General features: G+C 52.6%; 1 protein-coding gene across 10 annotated transcripts in view; it reads right to left on the bottom strand.

Moving 5' to 3' along the window:
• Nucleotides 1-1003: 1003 nt before the first annotated feature.
• The window catches only part of DENND1A (DENN domain containing 1A), a 553926-nt gene continuing 531673 nt past the window's right edge, over nt 1004-23256 (bottom strand). For 5 of the 10 annotated variants that reach the window (XM_036913988.2, XM_036913990.2, XM_036913985.2 and 2 more), the window contains 4 exons: nt 20847-20935; nt 8041-8169; nt 5177-5435; nt 1004-4069 (listed from right to left, as the gene is read on the bottom strand). In XM_036913988.2, coding sequence (XP_036769883.2) covers nt 2876-4069; nt 5177-5435; nt 8041-8169; nt 20847-20935 — 1671 coding nt within the window. In that variant the 3' untranslated portion in view covers nt 1004-2875. Of the gene's footprint in view, nt 4070-5176; nt 5436-7609; nt 8170-11677; nt 14496-20846; nt 20936-23256 lie in introns of those variants that run through there. The other 5 variants (XM_036913992.2, XM_036913993.2, XM_036913996.2 and 2 more) reach the window with 3 other exon arrangements.

Here is a 23256-nt window from a genome sequence, read left to right on the forward strand (position 1 = left end):
CAATGCCGTCACACGGGATCTCTGATCCCAGAGGGGCACCCCCTGAGGGCCTGGTTTCCTCCCAGCTTCACAGAGTCCCCTTTGGTCCTTCCTGTGTTCCAAGCCAGCACCTCCTGTTCCAATGCCAGCAGGCCTCTTTCTGCTCATAGACTGGAGGCTGGCTTTGCCCAGTAGCTTCCAGAGGTATACAGGAGTCAAATCTTGAGATGGAGCCATGGGTGATGAGGGGGCAGAGGGTTGAGGTGGGGTTCAGCTGAGGCCAGGACAGTAGGTTAAGGGGCTTGGTCCTCATCCTGTAGGAAGTGGGGTCACCTTTCCTCCTGACTCCTGGGAAAGTGGGGAAGGAAACACCTGATACCAGCAATTCAGCGTCAGCTGGTGCCTTGGTTCATTTATTAAGTCAGGGATCTGGGAAACCTGTGCTCTGACAGAGTCCTAAGAGGACGTTTTATGTGGAACCCCAATACATAAAAGCCGGGCTGCTCTTTTATTGGAGCCCTATACTGCTTCTAAGGGTTCTAGGCACCTGTCATTTCAAGGGCAGCCCAGGGAGGGGGATGTGGCCAGATGATGGGCCACAGGGGAGGGATTACTCTGGTGCCTGGTCCTGGTCTCCCAACACAAACATCCAACAGACATGCAGTTTCCAAGGCTCTGTACTTGGTATTGAGAGATCTGTAGGGGTCAGTTACCAGGTGTCCCCTTGAACTCATTCTTCCCTGGAGCTGGGTGCCCTCAACACCACTGGTGACCTGCAGCCCTGCTCTGTGGACTCAGCAGGCCTGTGACCAGCCCACATCCATGCCCTGCTTGGGAGGTGAAGGAGCTGAGCTGGGTGCAGAGGTGTGAGTGGGAACAGGCTTGGGAGTGGGCCAAGGGCCAAGTTGTTCCCTGACTGCTCTGAACCCTGGCCTCTACCTCTACAGAAGCGGGGGAAGATGGCTGAGGCCTCCCACCCCCACCCTCAGAGCTTCCTCAGGACACAGGGATACCAGCCTTCTCCCCAAGAAGACTTTATTGAATGCATACACAAAACGCATCCTTGGGTTTGCAAATTCAATCCAGCAAGTGAACAGACAGCAGTGTTCATGTCAACACAGAGTGCTTGCCACCAGCCCCAACACAGCTGGGGAGACCAAGGTATGGGCTCTGCCTCCCTCGGCCACCTGGTGCCTCATATACTCTGCCCACCAGGTGGGCTGCCCCATCCCTGATGAAGCTCAGGGGTTTGCCCAGAATAGGCAGGTGGATCTGGAATATGTGGAAACACGTAAGTGTCCTGCATGCAGGTGCCCACATGGCCCAGACACACACCCTCCACGCAGTGGCCAGAACACTCCTGAGCTTTAGAGGCTTGTTGGAGGGGCCACAATTGACTCAGGAAGGGGCTGTGAGCCAGCCCAGCAGCTCTTCACACTCCACCTCAGAGGGCGCTTTGGGGCCAGCCCTCTAGGCCTCACGGGCCCACAGGCCTCAGATACTAACAAGGTTCCCTGTGGTTGTGGGGGCATCCAGGAACCCCCTTGCCCTGTCAGACACCTCTGAGCCTGTCTGTCTGACCCTTCACGAATAGGAAATGAGAAATCAGGTCACAATGCTCACAATTTCCTGACTGTCTCAGATGGTTGTTTTCTTAAATGGTTGGGCCCTATTTTAACTTGATTTTTTGAAACTAGTCAATTCCAAGAGTCATCAAATCAAAGTAAAAAGGAAAAGAAATATAAACAATAAAACATTTCAATTTCGCTTTGGTGATGCTGGCCTCAGGAATTTCTGTGCTGGCAATAATCATGAGGTGAGTGGGGAGAGGGTGGCTCCTAGCCCTTCTCCTGCCTCTAGGCTGCAAGAAGCCGAGTCTGTCCACCCCCCCAGGGCCTGGAGAAGGGCTCAGTGCCCCTGCCCACTCCTGACCCCGGGAGCTCAGGGCAGCTGGGTTTGCTGCGGCCCCTGCATCAGTCTGTGGCCTACCAGTTGGCATCTGGATACCCGCTTCTCAGCTCTGCCCCCACAGTGCCACGCAAGTTGAGACTTGCTGAGCTCCGCTTGAGTAATGTGAGAGACCAGCAGAACCCACGGGCACCAGATAGGGAGCGCGATGGCAGCCCAGCTCCCCCTCCTGATGCACTCAGATTCAACTGTTGATAGTTTTTCCTCTACAAATCAGTTTCCAGTGCTCCCCGCCCCCACATGGCAGGCTGGGGCTGAATCTGGCTATCAGGAGGGATCCCAGGATCCCTCAGCTCCCAAGTCCCTACAAAGCCAGAAACAGTGGCAGTTTGGGGGTTAAGTAAAGACTGAGGAAAGAATGAGTGCGCATATTGCTAGAGAGGGCTTGGAAATGCCCCACCAGGTAGATCCTCCAGCCCAGGGTGGGGTTCCTTACTGTAACTCCAGACCACGTGTGTCTCGTGCAGACGAGTTCACGCTGAGGGTACCACTGGTGCCTGGGCCATCAAGGTGGGGTGTGCAGGGCTGCAGCTGGGTGAGGAGAACGGGGCTCTGGAGGAGAGGCCTTGAGGAGCCTTGGGGCTCCTGGTGGGAGGTTTCCAGAGGGAAGGTGGGTAGGACTTGGTGTGGGTGGTCATCAGCCCAGTTGGCCTCTTTAGTGTAATACCCAATGAGGGGTGAGGGGAGGGCAGGCACCCCGGAGCTGCGTGGATACCCAGGCCAGAACTGGTGCATTCTCCAGGGGCCAGATGACAGAGATGGGCAGTATGGGGGAGGGCAGGGGCAGCAGAGAGGGGCCCATCCCTTCCACCAGCAGAACCTGGGCAGAAACAGAGCAGCAGGGGAAGCAGGGCCAGCTAGCCTCAGAGCCGCAGCGATGACAGAGCAGTGCTCGGACCCCGGCTCACCCCAGCCCTCGTTGCCTGGCTCACTCAAAGGTCTCCCATTGCTTCCTGAGCTGCTCCACTGAGCCTAGGGCTGGGGCTGGGCTCACGTCTTGCTTGGTTTTCCGTAACAAATCCTCAAAGGGGTCTCTGGCTTCTTGAGGAGCAGAGGGCTGCAGTGCTGGCTCCAGGCCCTGGGGGTGTCTGGGAGGAGGAAGTGGGGGGTTTCCAGGCCTCAGGGCCAGCCCCTGCTTGGCCTCAGCAGCCCTGGCACTTGAGCGGGCCAGGGGCAATGTTCGGATCCTTGAAGGGGCGACCACTGGGGGGCCCAGGGGCTGAAGGGGACTGTTGTGGGCACCCATGGGCATCTGGCCAAAGAGGTTGGGCATGGAGAGGGCAGCCAGGTTGGGCTGAGATCTATGTGGGGCACAGAAGCCAGGACTGGAGAGCAGGAGGCTGGGGGCAAGAGCTGGCCCCAGGGAAGCAGGAGGGGCCCCGAAAGGCCCAGCTGGTGTGGAGACCAGGGGCATGGCAGGCAGTGCTGCTGGCACAGATGGGACAAAGGGGTTGAGTGATGGCTGTGGCAATGGGGTGGGGGTCCCTGTGGGGTGAAAGCTAAACCGGGGGGTGAAAGGGGTGGCTACATTTGGGGCTGTAGGGCAGGGTGGAAGGGTGTTGCCTGACCAGGCTGTGTTAAGTGGGTCTAGGAGGGCCAGTAGGGCATCACCACTTGTGTCCACAGCCCCTGGGGTCAGGCTGAGCGGCTTCAGCAGTTCAGTGGGGCCTTGGGGGACAGCGCTGGGGAGGAGTCCAGGGAAGAGGCTTGGGCTCAGGGCAGATCGCCTTTCCCGCTCGGCCTGCAGTGGCTCTGAGAAGTCACCGAGGGTGACACCAGCAGCCTGGAGCTTGGCCAGGCGGGAAGTAGGAGGTGGGGGCACAATGCCCAGCTCTGGGGTCTTCCTGCCCTGGGGCCGGGGAATGGTGATGCTGCCTGGAGTGGGGGTGGGGGCCTCCTCCTTGTCGCGGGGGTTCAGGGTGCTGTCCTGACTCTGGGGCCTGCGGGGCAGGGCCGAGGAGTTCCCGAGCAGGGCTGAGGACTTCTTGGGGGAGGCGGCCAGGGGCTTGCTGGGAATGGCCATGTCATCCTGGCCCAGGCTCCAGAGCTTGTTGTATGGGTGGGCCAGCTTCAAGGCCACCGGCATCCCAAGGCTCCTCTCACTCCTGCCCAGGTCCAGTCTCTGTTGGAGGGAAAGGGAGACCATTGGCTGACCTGGGATAGACGGGAAGGCAGCATGTACCCATTCCAGCCCCTCCTGTATGTCGGACACGCACTGAGACTGTGGCTCCCAGGCATGTGGCTGACTAGCCTGCTGGAATTTAAAGGAGGTGGGGGACTTAGCTCCTTTAAGGTCACTAGCAGAGAGCCCAGGTTCTGTGTGGACTCCAGGCCCAGGCTTTTCTCACTGGGTGACACACAGGGATTCCAGAGAAAGCTCCTGTCCTTTTATACCAGTGTTGCCAGCAGTTTTAGGAAAGTAATTCTCTGCACTGACCATCTCCTGGAGGGGCCCTTTTTACTTTTCAAAGCATGTAGTACCTTTCAATCACCTGTGAGCCCAAGAGGGTGAGTGAGGCTCAGAGCCCAGGTGAAGGCACGCTGGCTGGGTGGGGGGAGGGAAACAGGACTGGGCTCAGGTCCTGGCTCTGCGCTCACAGGCTACACCACCTGGCATCACTTGCCCTCTCTTGGCCTGAGTGTCCCCATCAGCAGCAGGGGACAGTAATTCCCTGCAGGGAGCACACGTGGGTCCCTGGATACATGGGAGCTTTGTGTTTCCACTATGTGACCAGTGACTGCAGAGGTGGCGGCCCCTACTTGCAAGTGAGGAAACAGGCATGGAGAAGGTAGATAATAGACTGAAGTCAGGCTAGAAGGTCAGTGGTCACACATAAATAATTCAGAACCCAGGATTTTTGTTCCAAAGGAGGCTTGGTAGGATGGGAGCAATCCTGATTCCACCAGGGGTCAAAGCCCTGCCTGGGGGTTGGGCTGGGGATCTTTGGGAGGGCGGCCTGGAGCACCAGCCGTTGCTGCCTGTTGCACAAACGACAGTGGGGAGCCGGTTTCCATCAGGTCTAGCATCTTCTCCAGTGGCCACTCTGAGGGGCCAGGTGCGATAGCCTGCCTGGTGGGGTTTGCAGTCAGAATGACCCTAAGCCATGGCTGAGGACCTTGAAAAAGTCACTGTTTCTCCCCCAGTCTCTTTCACTGTCACATGGGGGTCCTGCCTCATGGTGTGGAAAATGCCAGCCCCAGCAGGTGCCCGCCCTCACCCATGCCATACCTGATAATCAAAGGTCCCCGGCTGCTCCCTCAGGTCTTTGGGGGGCCGAAGGTCCTCCAAGCTCTTGGCCTGGCCCAGTGGCTGCAGTGGGACCTCCATGTCCAGGCTGCTGAAGACGTCTTCTAGGAGGTCGATGCTGGCAGCCCGGTCAGGTGGAGGTGGGGCAGGGCCCACGGGATCCCGCACTCGCTGCTCCGGGCTCTCCGCCTCGTCGCCTTCTGCACTGTCTGACTCCCTGAGTGTCCGGTAAGGCTGCGGCCTGGGAGGAGGCAGGGCAGGCTAGATTCTCCCATCCGGAGCCTTATGGGAGGAGCAAGCAGCCCCCACCCTGGAAAACTTCCAGGCCTTGAGGAGTGCACCCAGGAGCCTTGGGGACAGGAGACTGTCCTGGGGTCCCTGTGAGTGCAGGAGAATGGGCAGCAGCACTCTGACAGACTTGGGGCTGAATTTGTGTTTTGCTGTTCCCTTTGGGACCTTGGACAAGTCACTCTGGCTCTAATTTGCACCAGGGGACCTGCTTAGTTCCCCTCAACCACATGACATGCCATATAACTGGCTAGTGGGCTCACAAGCCAGACGAGGAATGGAACATGCCTGGAAAGGGAATGGGCAGGCAGATCATTCCCGAGCCCACTGTCAGCACTCCCACCCTGCTGCAGGGCTCATGGGGGACTGAACTGGGGAAGCTCCTCAGAGCGGCTGCCCAGCATGTCAGTTCCAGTTCTGGTTGTGCCACTCCTTGCTGTGGGACCTTGGGCAAGTCACTTAACTTCCCCGAGCCTCAGCTGCTTCCCTACTTCAGAGTGTACCTCGTGGCAGGTAGTAATTACCGAGCAAACGCAGTGCCTAGCATACCGCAGGCATGCAGAGGCTGTGAACAGCATTCCGAACTTTAATGCATCAAACCTTGCAGTAGGTGACAAAAGATTCTCTGTGCTTTCCTTTCTCACAAGTCTGAACCCCATGGCACCACCGGGTACGTGGAGAATGGTGCCTGGATAAACCCTAACTTCTAGTGTGGCACGGGCCAGAGCTGCATCCCTCCTCCCCTAACTGGAGGCTGGGGCCCCTAGGTTGCGTTGGAAACCACTTGTGGCTCTGGTAAACTGGGAGAAGGATGCCACCTGCTGGTCCCGAGGACCCACCTGCAAGAACCAGGGCAGGGGACAGAAAGTGGAGGCAGAGGGCCGTGTCTTAGTAGGGACTCCATCAGCCTGTGGTATCTCGCTGATCAATACAAGCACCCCCTGAAGTAGGACTCATATTCCCACTTTGTAGATGAGGAAATTGAAGCTCAGAGAAGCTAAGTAACTCTGCCCTGTGTCACACAGCACCTGGCAAGAGGTGGAAATGGAAGCCAGGTATGAGAGACTTCAAGAGACCATCGCTTGCTCTAAGTCATCTGACCAAGGACATGAACCTTCCTTAACCAAGTTGGAACACAATCATGGAAATAAAGAAAAGTCAGTGTGCTTCTTACACTTAAGGAAATAGCATTCTTTTAAAAAGAAGCCATTTTAAGATGGTCCAGTTCCTTTTTAAACACAAAAACTTATACTTACAGGTCATGGCTAAGGGAGTAAGCCCTAACCATTATTTAAATAATTAAGGCACCAATTAATTTAAAGAGAATGCAACCTGCTGGAGTTTGTGGTGGTGGTGGGGTCCTTGGACGTCACCCAGGTCGAGTGCCTTTACCTGTGAGGTGATTTTAAGTTGACACATGGATGACATTCCTTGTTTTAATGGTCCTATGTTTATTTTAATTAATAGTAAATAATAACTGATACCTTAAGCCTATGATATCACAGATATAGCTCAGGACAAGGCTAATTTTTAAGTTAAAAAAAAACTTTTGAGAGAGAGATTCAATGTACCAAAAAGGTGGCGTGTGGAGCTTGGGCTGCACTGACTTAGGCCGCCACTTCCTAAGTGAGGACATCAGGGAGGGGCTGACCTGCCTGTGAGCAGAGGTGAGCCGGCAGCAGAAAGGGCCGGAACCCTCCCACCCTGTGGGGGCAGAGGCAAGAGCAGAGCTGTCTCCCCTCCACCCAGGGGGAGCTGCGGGGAACAGTCCCCTTCTCTGAAAAACACTGCGTCAGTTCACCGCCTGCAGGGTTGTGGTGAACCTTGTGGGTGTTCAGCAAAGGGCAGTTCCCTTCCCTTCAAGTCTCCTGTTAAAAACACCACAACTTTTTAAACAAAGAAACACAGATGAAAACTTTCCCTTTGCTCAATCTTAGCTCTGAAAAATATTGTGGGTGGAGGAGTAAAAACTGATGAAGAAAGGGAAACTACTAAATTTTGATTTTGGGGGTGGCTAAATTGTGGGTGAACATTCTTTCTCTGTTTTTTACTGTATGAGGCTTAGGCTATAACTAATAATAGTAGAAATTATCTTATAGTCAGGCAGATCAGGAAAACATTTCAATCTGTCAGTAATAATATGCACATTTTATAATTAAAAAAAAAACTTAAAATCTGATCCTTGATCTCCATGGTTTTGTAAGACATGTTGAGATAGAGGACTTGGGCATCAACAACCAGGCCACGTGTAGCCACCAATTCCATTAACAACCAAGTGCATTTTCCCCAAATAAGGGACAGGGACTGACGCTCTCATCCCACACCTGTAGAGCCCTGTCAGTCCTGTCACCTCACTCCACTGTCACAGTCCCTGTAGGACGAACGCCAAGAGGCACACAGCGGTGGCATTCACCCTGCAAGTTTGACTGGGCTTGAGAAGGCAGCAGCCCTGACACCCTTCTGCACACACAAGGCAAGCACACTGGCCACCCCCTCCCCATCAAGCAGCCCCAGAGGGTCACCAAGCAGAGCTCAGGGAAATGGAAGGAAGGAGAGACCATTCAAAGGGAGCGGAGAAGAAAAAGCTTTCGGTGAAGCCAGAGCTCGGGCCCTCTTCCCGCTGGCGTTCATCGTCAGAGGAGTCTTCGGAGAGGAAGACCGCGTAGTGTCGCAAGGGCTTTGCCAGGCTGGGCAAAGGGAGACAAGAGAGAAGAGAATGGTTAGGAGGCACCCTCAGAACTCCATGGGGCGGGGTGGGCTCAGCGCCTGGGCCTGGCCTCCCTCTGCAGCCTGGGGTGGAGGCTCTCTGTAGGCCACAGGGCGTGGGAGGCCTGCTGGGCTCCAAGGTGGGGGAGCTGGTCCCACACAGAAAAGAAACTATTTGCCACATGAGTCAAGAGCCTCACACACAAGATCCAGTCATTTCTGACCTCGTGATTCCACTTCCATCTAGATGAGCCTAAATGTAGCAAGAATTATGCACAAAGATGTTCATCACTGCTGTGTTTATATTAAAACATGAAACCACCTGAATTCCCTGCAACAGGAATCTGGTGGTGTGAATTATCGTACAGTTGGCGGAATTTTATCGTCCCATTAACTGTAATGTTTATAAAGAAAAATCTAAAAGTCAGGATGCAGATTTGCAATAATAACACATTCTTTCTCATCTAGTTATAGAAAAAAAGACTGGAAAGTTATATGCCCAAATGTAATGAAAAGCTACTGAGATTACAAGTGATTTTTTCCCCCTAGCCCCTTTTTATTTTTCTATCTTCTATATTTTCTATAATGCACTTATCTACTTCAACAATCAGGAAAAAATTAAAAAAATTAAAGAAGAAAGTGAGCCACACGGAAGAGCACTTGCGGGAAGGCCCTTTCCTGACTGGCAGCCACTCTGGAGTCTCCCTCAGATGGCTCTTCAGAGAGTCTTTTTCATCTATGATGTGGAAATTAAATATTCATTGTTATAAAAAATACATCTCCCTTGTCAGCCACCTGTGAGCTCTACCTCTATAAACAAACACCCCGTGCCAGCTCCTATGAATCACACACTGACCAGGGCCATGAGAGGTGGGTGCTGGGGAGGGGCAGCTGGACACGGCCCACCTCAGTTCAAGTCCCGGCCCCACAGCTGCTGCTCTGGGCACACGGCGGGGAAGCAGGTGGTCCGTGCCTCTGCCCTGTTCGGCCAGCTGGACGTGTCTCGACGGTCCCCAGGGGGCGATGGTGAGGAAGGTGGGAAATTAAGCGTAAGGGCTGCCTGAGGGGGGCTATGTCCTCTCCCCTACCCCCTAGCCAGAGCACTTGCCCAGAGTCACACCAGGGAGGTAGCAGGTCACAGGCCTCCTTTCCTCTCCCAGGTCGCCTTGCTGGGTGTCAGGGACGAGACACATCCTGACCCTTCCTGGACTAGAGAGAGCAGTGGCCCAGGATGGGCATTTTCCTCTGGACTCAGAAGGGTGGGTAGGAAGATCTGACCTGCAGAAGTGTGCCCAGCCTGGGACATAACACAAAGCACAGGAGAAGGGCCAGGTCCTGCCTACTCAGAGCCACTCGCCACACAGCTGCTGGAATCCTGTTCTGAATCGCAAACCCAACCATGTCACTCTCCTGCTTCACACCTGCAAATCTGCTGCTGGGAGTCGCAATCCTGCAGTGACCAGTTGTGTGGTGAGTGACTCCGTGGTGTTAGGAATAATAATGTTCAGACATTTGCAGAATGGCGCACTGGTCTGTTTACAAGTTAGGGGGCATCTTACTTGCTAGCGCTGGACTGCTTCTCCTAAGCAGGGGAGGGGTGGGCAGACACCCCAGCCTCATTCTCCAATCTGGGGAGCTTGTGGAATGTGCTGGATGGGCAGGAGTGAGGGCTGCAGCATGGCAGTGCCAAGTCTAAGCTCCAAGCATGGCAGACATCGTGCCGCAAGCCTGGCCCTGTCCACTTCTGGCCTCTTCCCGCCCTCCCCTGACATGCCACCTGTCTGTCACCTCTGTCTGGTGACCCAACTGCTCTTCAGTCTTGAAGACTCTGCTCAAATACACTCCTAGGAAGCCTTCCTGGAGCTCCCAGCTGGAGTTTTCTCCTCAGACTGCATGTTTCAGCACTTCACTAGCACCATTTAACTTCTTGCAATTCTGAGTTGAGCTTCTAAAGGGCAGAGGCCTGGCTTGTTCTTCTCTTTATTCCTGCCTGGGACACAGCACTGGTGCAACAAGAGTTTCTGATCGAGTGAATGGAAGCCAGCAAACCAGGGAGAAAAGGCCCCCCCAGCTCATTTTACCCATCTTTCTGGAGCCCTGCCACAGCTTGTGTCCTTTTCATCAGCTTGGGGCTGCAGTATAAAAGTGTCCCCTGAGTTCCCATCCGTCCTCTGAGATGCTGAGATCTGTGGAATGGGATGTTTTGGGGGGGGGGTAGGTATATAGGGGAGGGCAGGAGTCTCAGAAAAATGTTTCCAAATACTATCCACAAGTAGGCATTGTACCAGGGGCTTTACGTAGGCTATTTCTACCCCTCCCAACAGCCTAGCAGGAAGGTATCGCTCTACTGATTTTTGTTTGTTTTTTTCACTGTACTGATTTTTAGGGGATGAGACTGTCATTAGTCTGTCTCTCCATCCATCCTTACACCCATCCACCCAGGCACTTACTGTGTGCTTGGCAGGGTGCAGACCCAGTGCTGGCTGAACACTGGAATCACTGGTGAAGAGAAATGTGACCAAGTGCCCAAGCCAGCAGGTGATGAGCCGCGATTCCAGCCCAGGGCCCTCCCTTCCTGTCAGTCATGCTGGTGGCAGATAAACGCGAGGGGACATGCACCTCTGCCTGGCTCAGACCCAGTGAGCCTCTTGGCCCTTGACTCCATCAGAACACCTTTCCCATATCAGTCCAAACACGGCCACCTCCTCTGGCTTTGATAAGGCAGGGATCACAGCTTGGCACATCAGCTGAACACCACTAAATGTGTGGATTCACATGACAGCAAAGAGCCTTTGTCCTGGACTGGACTTTGGCTTCGCCATATCAGGCTGCTGCAGTTCACGTCACTGTTAAACACCGGTGCCTCCTCACACTGGGGCGATCACAGAGCTGTGTGGGGGACAGAGGGAGCCTCATTTCCAGCTCACAAACCATTTTCCCTCTCCAGCCGGCCTCCTGGCCAGGCCAGCCTGGTTGGGCAGTAGCTTCAACGAGAGGCCCAGGCTGTCTCTTGACCACCACCTGTCTCTTGAGAGTGACAGCGCACCCAGGTGAGAGCTCTGCCATGTGGTTTGGTCCGATCCGAGTGTTTTCACATCCAGGTTTCGGGCCACGTGAGTGATGATGAAACTAATGTTCTTACGAGTGTCCGGCTCAGTACGGTCCACAGTTTCTCATTAATTTATCACATCCTCATTTTGCAGATTAAGAAGCCAAGGCTCAGAGAGAGGGAGTCACTTGTCCAGTGTAGCCCAATAGCTAAAGGCAGAGCTGGTAGTCCCGATTTACCTGCCTCTGGGCCACTTTGTGATCCTGCCTCTTCAGTTTCGTGGACTGGAAACAATGAAATAAGGGGTAGGGAGTTCCCCCTTCCACTTTAATAACAGGTGAGATTTCAAAATAAACTTATTTAAATTCATCTGTTCATGTTCTCCCATGAAACATACAGTCAGATATTTGTCAGAGATAAAGGATGAACCATCGAAAATGTCCAGGTTTAAATTTTTTATTAGCTTAAGGCAGAATATGAAAAAAAAAAAAGTGTACCTTTCCCCTCATTAACCCAATTCAGCTACTACCCTGCAGTCTGCCACCTCCCACTTGCCTGGATTTTATTACACACAAAGAACTGTCTGTGAAAAGGCAGGTCATGGTGAACCTGGCTACCCAGTGAGGGCTGGAGTATTGGCACGAAAGAAAGGCCCGCCGTCCATCACCGTTCAGATCCCATCATCTCCCACGACTGCTCCCACCTGTGCCCACTGCATCTCGAGTGGAGCTCCCGTGCAGATGACTTCCCGAACCCTTTCTAATGTTTGGTTTAACGTGTCGCCAGTTAACGGGCGTGTGTGACAGTGGTGACAGGCGCGGCTGTTCCTTTTTAAATACCATGTCAGAGACACGGCGTCAGGAAGCCGGGATGTGCTCTGTGGCTCTGTCGTGCCGGGATCGCATGGGCTTATTTTTTAATGAGGAAGATCTGCATCTCGAGAGTTTTTTTCATGTGTCACATTGCGTGGACAAATCAGCAGCACGTCACGCTGGCCCAAAATGAAATGCTGACAAATGTAGATATTTCAAATTTAATTGACATTTAAATGTACTTGAGATAAAGAAGGGAAAAAAATCAGCAAGGACTTGGTCTCCAGAGGTAATGAGGGGAGCTGGTGATCATTTTTTAGAGGATCATTTCACTCCAGCACAAAGGATCTTTACTTTGTAAATGTCCTGGTTGCTTTGGTGTCCCTTGATTACAAGGCTCCTGTGGGGCTGATGAGCAGGGACAGACCCCAGGACAAGGCCAGGTCCTGCCTGCCCAGTGGACGCCAATCTGTCCAGCCTGCCACCAGCCCCCAGACAACCTTGAGAAAAGTCATTGTACCTCCCTGAACCTTAATTTCTTTTGTGTAAAATGGGGCTGCAGCCCTCCCGATACTGTTATCATAAAAGCTGAAGGAAAATATTCATAGAGCTTTGCCTAGTGCCTACGGTTCAGTGCATGCTCAGTAAAACCCACACGCACATTCACCTGCCAGCAAACAGATTCTGGGCATTTTCATTCTGTTCATGTCCAGGGTCTTCCTGACGTGTTCAAGGACAAATAAGGGGTCCCTGCCTTCAAAGACCTTCCCAGTCAAGGTTAGTGGTCCCCAGCTGAGCCCACCACAGCCATGGGGATCCCTGAGAGGCTGCCATGCCTTCTCTCTGCCATAACGCTAGACCGACACTAGGGCCAACACTAACCACATGGCATGTGCTTAGGTCACAAAAATAGGAAAAGGGTCTGAAGCAGGCAAGATGGGACTCTGGGAGAACCAAAGCTGGTACAGGACCGCAGAGGAAGCTCAGGATCTGCCCTGGAGCCCCTCCTGTGGGGCCTGGGGTGAGGCAAGGGCTGCTTTTAGGGAGGAAGACCTGGAGACAAGTATGGGAACCTCACTGGACAGTGGACCTTTGCACTCAGATGTGTGTATTTAAAAGCAGTAGCGGGAGAATCACCTGTGATGGTCAAGGTCGCCAGCGACAGGGTATTCTTCCTGTCAGGTGACCTGATCTTGTGCGGACTGTGGGGTGAGACCAGGTTCTTCTCACCCCTCAGGGACTTGCTCCGCCAGAGGGCAGTGGTGGGGTTTACCTGGCTTCGGGGCTCTTAGACAAGGCTCCACTTGGGAGGTGATGGGGGAGCTGGGCTTTTAGTTGTGAGTATAGGGGGAGGCACAGGGGGACTGAGGTCAGGGTAGGAGTTTCAGGAGAAGAGGCTGGCAGGGACCAGGCAGTGGAGGACCTTGAACCAGTGTGGGGACTGAGGGCAAAGTGGAAGGTTCGGAGGTGATGTGAGGGTTCAGGGAGGCAGCAGGGAGGCCTTACTGGCTTGACTGCCCCCTCCTTTTCCTTGGGTTGGTTATGCCCTTTGCCCTTCCAAGATTCATTCGTCCATCCATTTAACTACCAACCTGCATGTTAATTCCTCCCTTCCTTCTTTCAAGAAAAGACACTGGTGCCTATTTCACATGCTCACACACACACATGCCCAGATGCCCTGAGAAGTCCTTTGCAGGCCGCTGGGTGAACACGCACAGAGGCAGAGAGGCTGGGCTCAGCAAGTGGGCTTGGCTCCACATTCTCATTCTTCAGGCTCTTTGGAGGAGGGAAGGTGGGGACGGGGACAACCTGGGGGAGCCTTCCCTACCTGCAGACTGTGAAGGACTGCCCCTCTCCCCCGGGACAGCCTCCGCCTGGTGAGAAACAGATTCTTTTGTGGGGACTGCGGCAGCAGTGGTGGGGGGAGAGGTGGAGCATCCGAGGTCCCGGATGTGGGACTCAGCCGACCAGGCGCCCATCCTGGACCCGGGGCAGCTCATTCCGCCAGCTAGAGCCTTGGTTTCTTCACAGCTGAACAGGCTAACAGGGCCTTCAGGCGAAGGCTCCCGGGGAGAGGGGAGGTTAGCCAAGACAACATACATGACCCAGGCATTTGAGAAATGGTGACATGGCATCTGGAATAGGGAGGAGGCTTGGTTGGGAACGGTAAAGCCTTTCCAAGGGGACTGAAGTCAGGAACATCTTGAGGACAGTGCAGCCTAAAGCCTTGCTTTCTAGTTGGAACTAATTCCCACCATTGTGACAACTCTTGGAAAAAGGCCCTTCCCTCCGAGCGGCTGGCAGAAGTAGCTGGAAGCGAGGGGAGGCCCACGTTTTCCTGGGCTGCACATCCCTGGGGGCTCCTTGGCAGTTCCTGTTTTCCAGTCTGGGCTCAGGATCCATGTCTGGCTTCTGGCTTGGCTTTGTCTCCAGGGCCCAGAACCCACTGTTGGAGAGAGAAGGGGTGCCCAAGTCAGGCCAGGAGCCTCTCGCCTTGCTAACTGACCTTCTGTTTGGGTGTCTAGATCCCCAGCTGCTCAGGGAGTGGATTCGGGCAGCCTGTCAGGAGGGAATACCCAGACAGCTGCCCCTATCCGCTGGGGCTCAGGGCCCAGCTGGCAAATTTTGAGACTTGCTCCTGGGGCTGACTGCAGTTTCTGGCTCTTAGAGTTCCAGGCAGGGGAGGTGCTGGTGGTTTCTTAATCACACCTGGCACACAGTAGGTGCTCTTCGCACGGTGGTTATTAACTGACACCCTTCCCCTATCTCCAGGGTGCTGGACTGTAAGCTTCAACCTGCCTTCACTGACTGCTTTGTTCATTGATTTAGTAAACATCCCTGAGCAAAGGCCTGGCTAGGCTCTGGCTAGGGAGTTGAGGAGTCAAAGCTGGAAGACATCCAGCCCTGCCCTGGAGGAGCTCACAGACTGCAGGGGTGAGGGGTGGCGAGGTGTGCACCTGTGTGTGAAGAAAAAACTCCAAATGCCACATCTGGGGAAGCCCTGGGGATAGTGGGCGGGGTGGGGGGGGTGTGCGGCTCACTGGGGAGGCATCTAGGGAGTGTGAGATTGTTGAGGCTGCAGCAGTCACTGCAGGAGGTGGCAGAAGGGGAGACTGGTGTGCCCTGATAACTTAGTGTGACTTCCGTGGGCAATTTCCCAAATCATGCTCCTTCGGATGTTAATAGGCATTGTGTTTAAAAAAGAAGGCCAAGAGACTTGCCCAGGGTCTCTGGCTGGCAGCTGGTGGTCCAGGATGCGGACCCAGGGCTGCTGGATGCCAAAGCCCTGCCTGTGCACCCGGCCACATCCCAGCAGCAGCTCCCTGACCACACCCCGGGACAGCTTTAGGGCTGTGCTGGGCACAGGGCTTGAGGAGCATGTCATCTTTGGCAGAGTGTGTATGCAACTGGCCTGAAGAGATACAACTGCAAAGTGTTCTGACACCCGGTCTTTGGACAGAGCTCACTAAATGCCTCTGGCAGCATCTTCTGATCTTATTTTAATTTTCTGGGGCTTTGGTTGCTGGTGTCACACGGTGTAATTCAGATGATTAGACTCTGCAATACCTGAGCAGTGCGGGCTGGCCGTTTGGTGTGCAGACTGCCTGCTGTCCAGCCAGCACAACCCGCAGGATTGCTCTTTGGCCAGACATTCCTCTGGGTCCCCTAGACCCAGATTCCAAGGAAACCACAGTTTACACTTGGTGGGAGTGTGAAAGGGTACAATTTTTTTAGAAAGTTATTTAACAATACAGAGCAGAAATCTACTTCTATGACTCGTTAAGGATACAGGCTTTGGCGTTAGGAGACATGTCGGAAGCTCAGCTCTGCCACACTAGCTGTGTGACCAAGGCCAGTGACACCCTTTTGGGGTCTCAGCCACTTGTATAAAACAAGGCTAGTGAAAGCCACCCCCATGGAGTCCTCATGCGGATTAAATTAAATGGTGTATGTAAAGTGCTTAGTAAAATTGGTTAATGGTAGTTGTTAATCATCCCATTTCTTATGATTATATAAAACAAGAAAAAGCTTGGAGAGCAAGGACATTTACTCTGGCATTTTTTGTATTAGTGAAAACCTGGGACTATCTACAGATCCAACGTGAGGGATGTGGCTAGACAGACCACACAGTGGGATCTTCTGTAGTCCTGAATAACAGACGTTATAAGGATATGGGGCAAGTTCATAAGATGGGATATTGCCAGGAAGCCACAGCTCTGAAAAATACATTCAGGAAAAAGCCTGGAAGAGAGTTTGCAGAAATGCTAATATATAGTTAAAGCAGTGGGATTCAGAATGAACTTGTCTCTTTTCCCTAACTTCCAGATTGTCGGTAAGGCTATTGGGTTATTTATACAAACCAAGAAATTATTTGGAAAGAGCAGATTTTGCCTGGCTCTGTCCAGAGAAGTAAGCAGGACGAGGGCTTGTGGGCTCCTGGTGGCTGGATGTGGACCACTCTTACTTGGTATAATGAAACTGCAAGCACCAGCCCGTAGCCCGCCAAGACCCCTGTGACAGGAGGGTGCGCTGTGCCTCTCTCATTAGCAGTGAGACAAAGGTATGCAGAGGAGCTCAGGCTGTGCAGCTCGCCAGGACTGGGTGTATCCTGGATTCACACTGACTGCAAGCCCCTTAACCATTAAGACTCAGAAGGCAGCCCAGCCTTCCGGGTTGTTAGGAAGATTCAACAAGGTGGAGGCTGCATGTGACTTCTCTCCTCTGTACTCTCATTAGCTACTATCGAAGGCCCCCACTTCAGTGAATGAATGACAGGCAGCTTGGCAGAGATAGGCACCAAGGGACTAGTAGGTCACTGCCCGCCTTGGCCTCTGCACGCCATGTGTGGTCATTACTGAGCATATTGCTGCCTTTTAGAGCTTGCTATCAGCTCCTTCTTGGCATCAAGTTCACTGGGAAATTCCCCTATACCTGAAGCCGTAAGAAAAATAAGTTGGCACCTGGCAGCCGTGTACACTGCACCTGGAACAACCACAGCCTCCCTTTAATAGGTGGGAAGCTGTGACCCTCACCATGCCTACTGCAGCCACCATCATCCTCACCACTCAAGTAGCTGGCAGTCATGATTAGGTTCTTAGCAAAAATCCCGAGATGCATTACAAAGTGTGAGACGTCTATCATCAGACAGCTGATCCCAACATTTTCAAGCCCTGAGACCTTGGGCAAGGTACTGAAAGTCTTCTTCTGAGCCTCAGTTTCTTTATCTATTAAATGGGAAAGCTACCACATACCCATCACAGTCTTTAAGAGATGTTCAGTAAATGTTGCTTTGCCTTTCTTCCCCAGGTAGAAACTCTCAGGCACCAGTGGACACTGCTTCTTTGGCAGGAACAGGACAGAGCAGCTCCAGTTTCCAACTCCAGGGAACCAGACAGGAAGGGTGGTGTGTGGGGCAAGTCACCTTAGGACACAGAGCTGTCCCTCTCGGCAAAGCCAGACAAACAACAGACTCCCCTGGACAGCAGAATGTAGTTGAGAGCATAAAATCAAGCAGCAACTGGAGTCCTGGCGCCGCTGTTTTCTAACTGGTTGGCCCTGGAACACTTGTCAAATACATTGTCTGAGCCCGAGTTCCTGCTCTGGTGGAAAGGGAAATGAATGCCAGCCTAAGAGGTCTGAGAACACGAGAGCTGTTCGACTGCTCTTGCTGCCAGCTGGCCTCTGACCCGGGGCCTGTGCTGCCCGATCCCTCCTAACCCTAACTTGTACCCTTGGGAATTCTCAGGGCGTGCCAGCAGCCCTGTTCTGAATCACAATGGAAGTAGCTAATACTTCTTGAGGAGACATAGTCACTGAATATTAATTAGAAAATGTTAACTAAAAGCCCAGATATCTTTCTGAAGTATTCTTCCAGTTGCCTTCAAAGGTTTTGAGCAGCTAGGACACCTACCTTTGATTCAGGAGAAAAGTTTGACATAGGAAAATTTCGTTTGGGAAAATCCAAGTCAACGAGAGTTGGCATGGGGATTCTCCCTACAGGCCTCCTTAAAATCCTAAGTAGCTCGCACCTAGTAGGTTTTCGAAGATATTTGCTGAATGAATGGATGGATGCACGGATGGACAGGTAGACATCATGTGGAAAGGAAGAAACAGATTTCAGTGGCTAGGCTGGCCAATGATGGCCATGCTACCGGATCCTGATGAGTCCCAAATGCTGAATTGCTGCAGGAAGCCAGGGACACTATCTTATTCTTCATCAGCTCCGTCTTGCTGTCCACAAACTTAATTCTTTAATGTGCTACTTGGAAGTGAGAGCTGGTGCAGGAAGTCAGGAGGACTGAATCCCTCCCTCACCTTTAAAGACCCTGTAGCTCTTTCTACTGCCCTATTCCTCTAAGTTTTGGATGCACTTTAATATTCCCAGCGGAGACAAAGATTCATGAGTCAAGAAAATCCAGCCTAGATTAAAGGGCCAGGCATTGAGTCTGTGTGCCCAACGTGGAACCACCTGCAACAAAGGCCCATTAGGATCTGGCTCCTGCATGCCGGCTTGTCTTCTCGCGTCCCCCAGCACAATGCTGACAGATTGGTGGAGTTGGTTTCTTTCCCCCCAAAACAATATTTTATGAGGAGTCTGTTTTATTAAAATATTTTCCGCTGGATGCTTCCTGTGTTTCAAGAACTTGGTCTTGCCAGCTGGAGCTGATGACAGTTGAGAAAAACACATCCAAGTGCTGTTGTGACATGGCATTTGGAAGTGGAGGAGCACAGTGGGGGTGGGGGGGTAACATGCAGCATGGGAAGAGATGCAGGAAGACACCCGTGTCATTGTCAGAAATGTCATTGTTATTATAGCAGAATAGCCCCCCGTCCTGAGTTAAAAAATGTGAACAGAAACTCTTAGAATAGTATCTCAAAATGTATCTCTTTTTCTCCTGGTGGACTGCGATGGTCATAGAGAACCTGTCACTTGTTTTCTATCACTGCCAGTTGGCTGACCCACTAAACTAGTCCCATGCTCCCACTGTTCATTTCAACCCCAAATCCCAGACAGAAATCTAAACCAAGGCATACTGCACACAGAAATGAAGAGTCCTACTGACACTGTCCTGTAACAACCAGGATGATGTAATTACCTGACACTGGCTCTCTGGCAAACACTAAAGAGGCACCCCCTCACGGGGCGGAAAAGCAACAGTGGAAATAAATGCGATTAGAAAGCCCACCTTCTAATCAGGAACCTGGCCACAAAAGGGGTAACAATTTTCTGCAGAATGTGGAGTGTTGCTGCTTTGGGGTGTTTTGTGCAATGCAAGGATTTCTGGTTTGCATTTCAATATCCCAGGCCTGTGACCCTGTATCCCAGTACAGTGTCTAAAAGATTTGGACCAGTTTTAAAGATGTGGGTTTAAGAAAAGTGACTGATTTCAGGTGTCCTAAGGAGAAATCTTTGGGGTCTGAGGAAGTCTGAGGCCATGCAGCATTTTCTCCACAAGGGGGCAATCATAATCCATGCCAGACACAGCCGGGAACTATTCCTCAAAATTCCTACTGTCCTATTGTGCAGAGCACAAGTTAAACCTACACCAACTTCAGAAGTCCTCTCTTCGAACTCTGCATAGCCAAGCATCTCCCAAGATGCGTGCACACACATGTATGCGCACATACGTATACCACAGTCTTGCACAGCTTTCTGGATAAGGTTTGCGGGCGGCCTAGTGGGCTCTTGTAACACAGAGGTCGCAATAACACAACAAGAGAATCCCAGAAGAAGTGAATACTGCAAGCTGGCTTAGGCCACAACTTGACATTTTGGAATGGTTTCTTCCTCTGGCTTCTTTTCCGGCGAGAGCCTGCCACCTCCCTTACCTTTATTCCCTGATAGCTTTCCTGAAAATAGAGCAGACATGAGGAACATCCCCCTCTTCAGCCAGGGGACTGTGCGGTCCCTGGGGCCATGCTTTGGTTCCCTAGACTCAGATGGATGTGTACACTTCTTCAAGGCAAAGCAGGAAGCCAGTATATAGCTCCTGAGTTGTCTGAGAAGAGCCCAAGGGCTGTGTGCTCTGGGGACAAAAAGAAGCACTGAATCCCTCTGATGGAAGCACCGCTACCTTGTCCAGAAGGTTCTGGAGCTGAGGCTGTGTGCAGCTGTAAGCCTTACCCTATTCAGGCAGCTCAACCGCTGGCCACTGCTTCACACGTGCCTCATCACTTACCTCATCCATCCAATACCTACCCAGCAAGTGACTCCAAACCAGGTCCTATGCTGGGTGCCAGGCATAAAACCCAGCATCTGCCCCGAGGAGCTCTGGGCCCAACGGGAGGCAGAAAAGCAACACCATGATAAAATAAATGCTATGGCACAGGTGAGCAAGGTACTGGTGGGGTGGGGCAGGGTAAGCACAGTTCTGTGTATAAATCTGTGTTCTAGAGACTTGGAGCACCCCAGGCCTAGGAAGGTGGTTGCCCTTTGGTCAAACAGTTGTCTCCTTGACCAGAGTCCTAACTCTCTCCTGCTGATGCTGTATCTTTAGCATAAGAGGAGGCCTGGAACCTTCTTCTGAGCCTGTGCAAGTACCCTTTGGACATCACCACTCAAAACCTAGCCCAGGTGCCTGGCTCCCTGGCCTCTGGGGCCTCCTGCTGGTGTGACAACTGCTAGCAGAAGCTGACACTGAAGATCAAGTCTTGCTCCCGACTGACCTCTTTGTCAAACACCTGCTCAGGAATCCAGGGAAGTCTTTCAAAGGCAGGGGCTGCAGCGTGGGCACCACAAAGCACTGGACCCACTGGCTTTCTGCAGGCAGAGGGGAGGAAAGCAATGGGTACTCACTGCTCAGGGCTTGGGACGGACGTCCTCCGGCCTTCTACCGTGATGTTGCTCTTGGGTCTCTTGACAACATGCGGACGGGGAGGGCGCACCTAGAATGGGCACAGGGGAAAATCCGCAAGGAGTGAGTTGGAAAAGCCATACAGGAACATTCTGAAGATTCAAATAAGTGGCCCTAAATGTTGAATGATTTTCATGGTGCAGGTGACAGACAAAGGCTCTCCTTATTAGGAAAACAGTTCCGTTGAATTTGCAGCAGACGTGTGAATCAGAATTCTGTGGCCTATCAAATGGGAAGGGTTCCTCTAAATGGTTTCCTCATCTTCAAGTCTGGGGATAGTCCCGACTGCCTCCTCATGGCAGGGTGGCCGTAAGGGTTCAAAGAGATGTGTCTACATAGGCCCCGGAGCAAAGAGGCCCTCGTCGGTCCACACTCACCTTCATCTAGAACCCAGAAACCACTTTGGTAGAATGAAAAGGTTTCATTCTCACTTAATTTTTAAGCATACACAAGCTTATTTTGTTTTTTTTTACAACTGAATTACAGGATCTTATTTTCCTCCTTGAGTGGGAGGGGGAAAAGAGCAAATAATAGCCCTAGAGAGTACCAATAAAACCATCCTTCTGTGCCTGTGTGGTCCTCCTGAGCCGAGCTCAGCCAGCACACCACCCGGTGTGGCTTCGGCACCCTCCGCGGACCTAGCCTGCAGGCTGGCAGTCGGTGCGTCTGATGGTGGGGTACACGGCTCTCCAGCGGATAGTGGGGCTGCAGTGGCACAAGGCTTTTTTTCTCTCTGACCTGCTGCCTCTGAAAGCGAGGATGAGGGCCCCAAAATGCACCTTCCCTCCCACACACACCAGAGCACATGGTGGGGGTTAGGCTAAGGAATTCTAGGTGCCCTCCGAAGGACACTCATTTGGTCCCGTCAACATTACATGGCTTTAGATTTGGCACCATCGCCTCCGAACACTTCCAGTGCCAGAGAGGGGCTGGTGAGAGCTAAGCTAAGAAAGTCTTTCTGTGCATTTCGTTACCAATAAAAATGATTAAACATCCCAGCACAGGGGGGCTTGCTCTCTGCAGATGAGGGACTACAGAGGAAATGCCACAATTGCTGAGGTTCTCAGACAAAACAGGGGAGGAGAGCACTGCATGCTCCACTTCCTGCCTGCCCTCTTTCCTGAACATCCTCTCCCTGCACTGGCAATTTATGGGAGACACAGCACAGTGGCTTAGGAACACAGAATACAGAAGTTGGCTGCATAAAAACAAATCTTTATATAGAGTCTCATCAAGCCCTCAGGTCTCTGCATGCCCAATCTAACCAAAGTTTTTCCTGTGGAGTGGCCAGTCTGATCTCAGCCCTGTTTGGCAAGTCAGAGATGTGGCAAAAGCCAAATGCATTCCAACAAGCTAGCTGCCTTCTTCTCTGGGGTTACTGTGAAGGTCCAAGAGGTGGTGCAGGGGGAAGTGCCAGCATGGTGGCTGGCACACAGCAAGGGCTCAAAAAAATGCTCACCTTGCTTCTCAGTGACCGTAGCAATAACAAAAGGAAGACAAGGGTGGGGTGTCTCTGAATTGAAAATGTGGTCTATGATCATCTTACCCTGGCCAAGTGTCCTGCTCAGTGTCTGGTTTTATAGCGGTCACTCAGCAAGATTTTTAGAAACAAATGAATACTGCTGCCTGGCATCTAGGCAGTGCATAATAATGCCACTATTACTCTCCTTGTCATTGGTACGGTGCCTGCCACAAAGCAGACATCCAGTTGCCATTTGCTGAAGAAACATGGATGGATCATCCCCTATCTGTTCTAATTCTGAACTGGCTTCCTGGACGGCAGCCAGACTCCTCTTGCTGCTGGTAAACAGCAGCACCTGGTGGGAATGCTCCCTCAGACTCCCCTGCACACAGGCAGTGTGCAGGTGGGGCGATGAGGCAGTTCTGCCCGGCCCCGGAGGTCCTGGGGTGGGGGTTTCGGGAAAGGTCAGACATTAAGGCCTGTCAGTGGACCTTGCACATGGCTGCTGCTTGCTACAATAAAGGCGGGTTAGGAATGTGAACTTGTGGCTGAAATGGGGGGATTAAGTTTGTGGCAACTTCGACTGAACTTGCAACGTGGTGAAACATGGGGAAAAAGAACAACAGAGCTAATTAGACGAGCGGAGCTGTCAGAGTGCCGCTGAATGGCTCAGCGCCAACAAACAAAAGGAATGGGTTGGCAATCAGCAGGATCGATGGAGAAGACTGCTTCATTAGGGATGATAAAACAGACAGAGCTGGGAGAGGGGAGGGGTGGGGGAGGGGTGCAGGGAGGCAGCAAAGGCGGCGGAGGGAGAGAGAGGCCCAAGAGACCCAGACGGTCACAGACACACCCGGAGTCACACACACCTGATTGGTGTGGACAAAGCC

This window comes from Manis pentadactyla, chromosome 3 (assembly GCF_030020395.1).
Source record: "Manis pentadactyla isolate mManPen7 chromosome 3, mManPen7.hap1, whole genome shotgun sequence".
Taxonomy (NCBI): Eukaryota; Metazoa; Chordata; class Mammalia; order Pholidota; family Manidae; genus Manis; species Manis pentadactyla.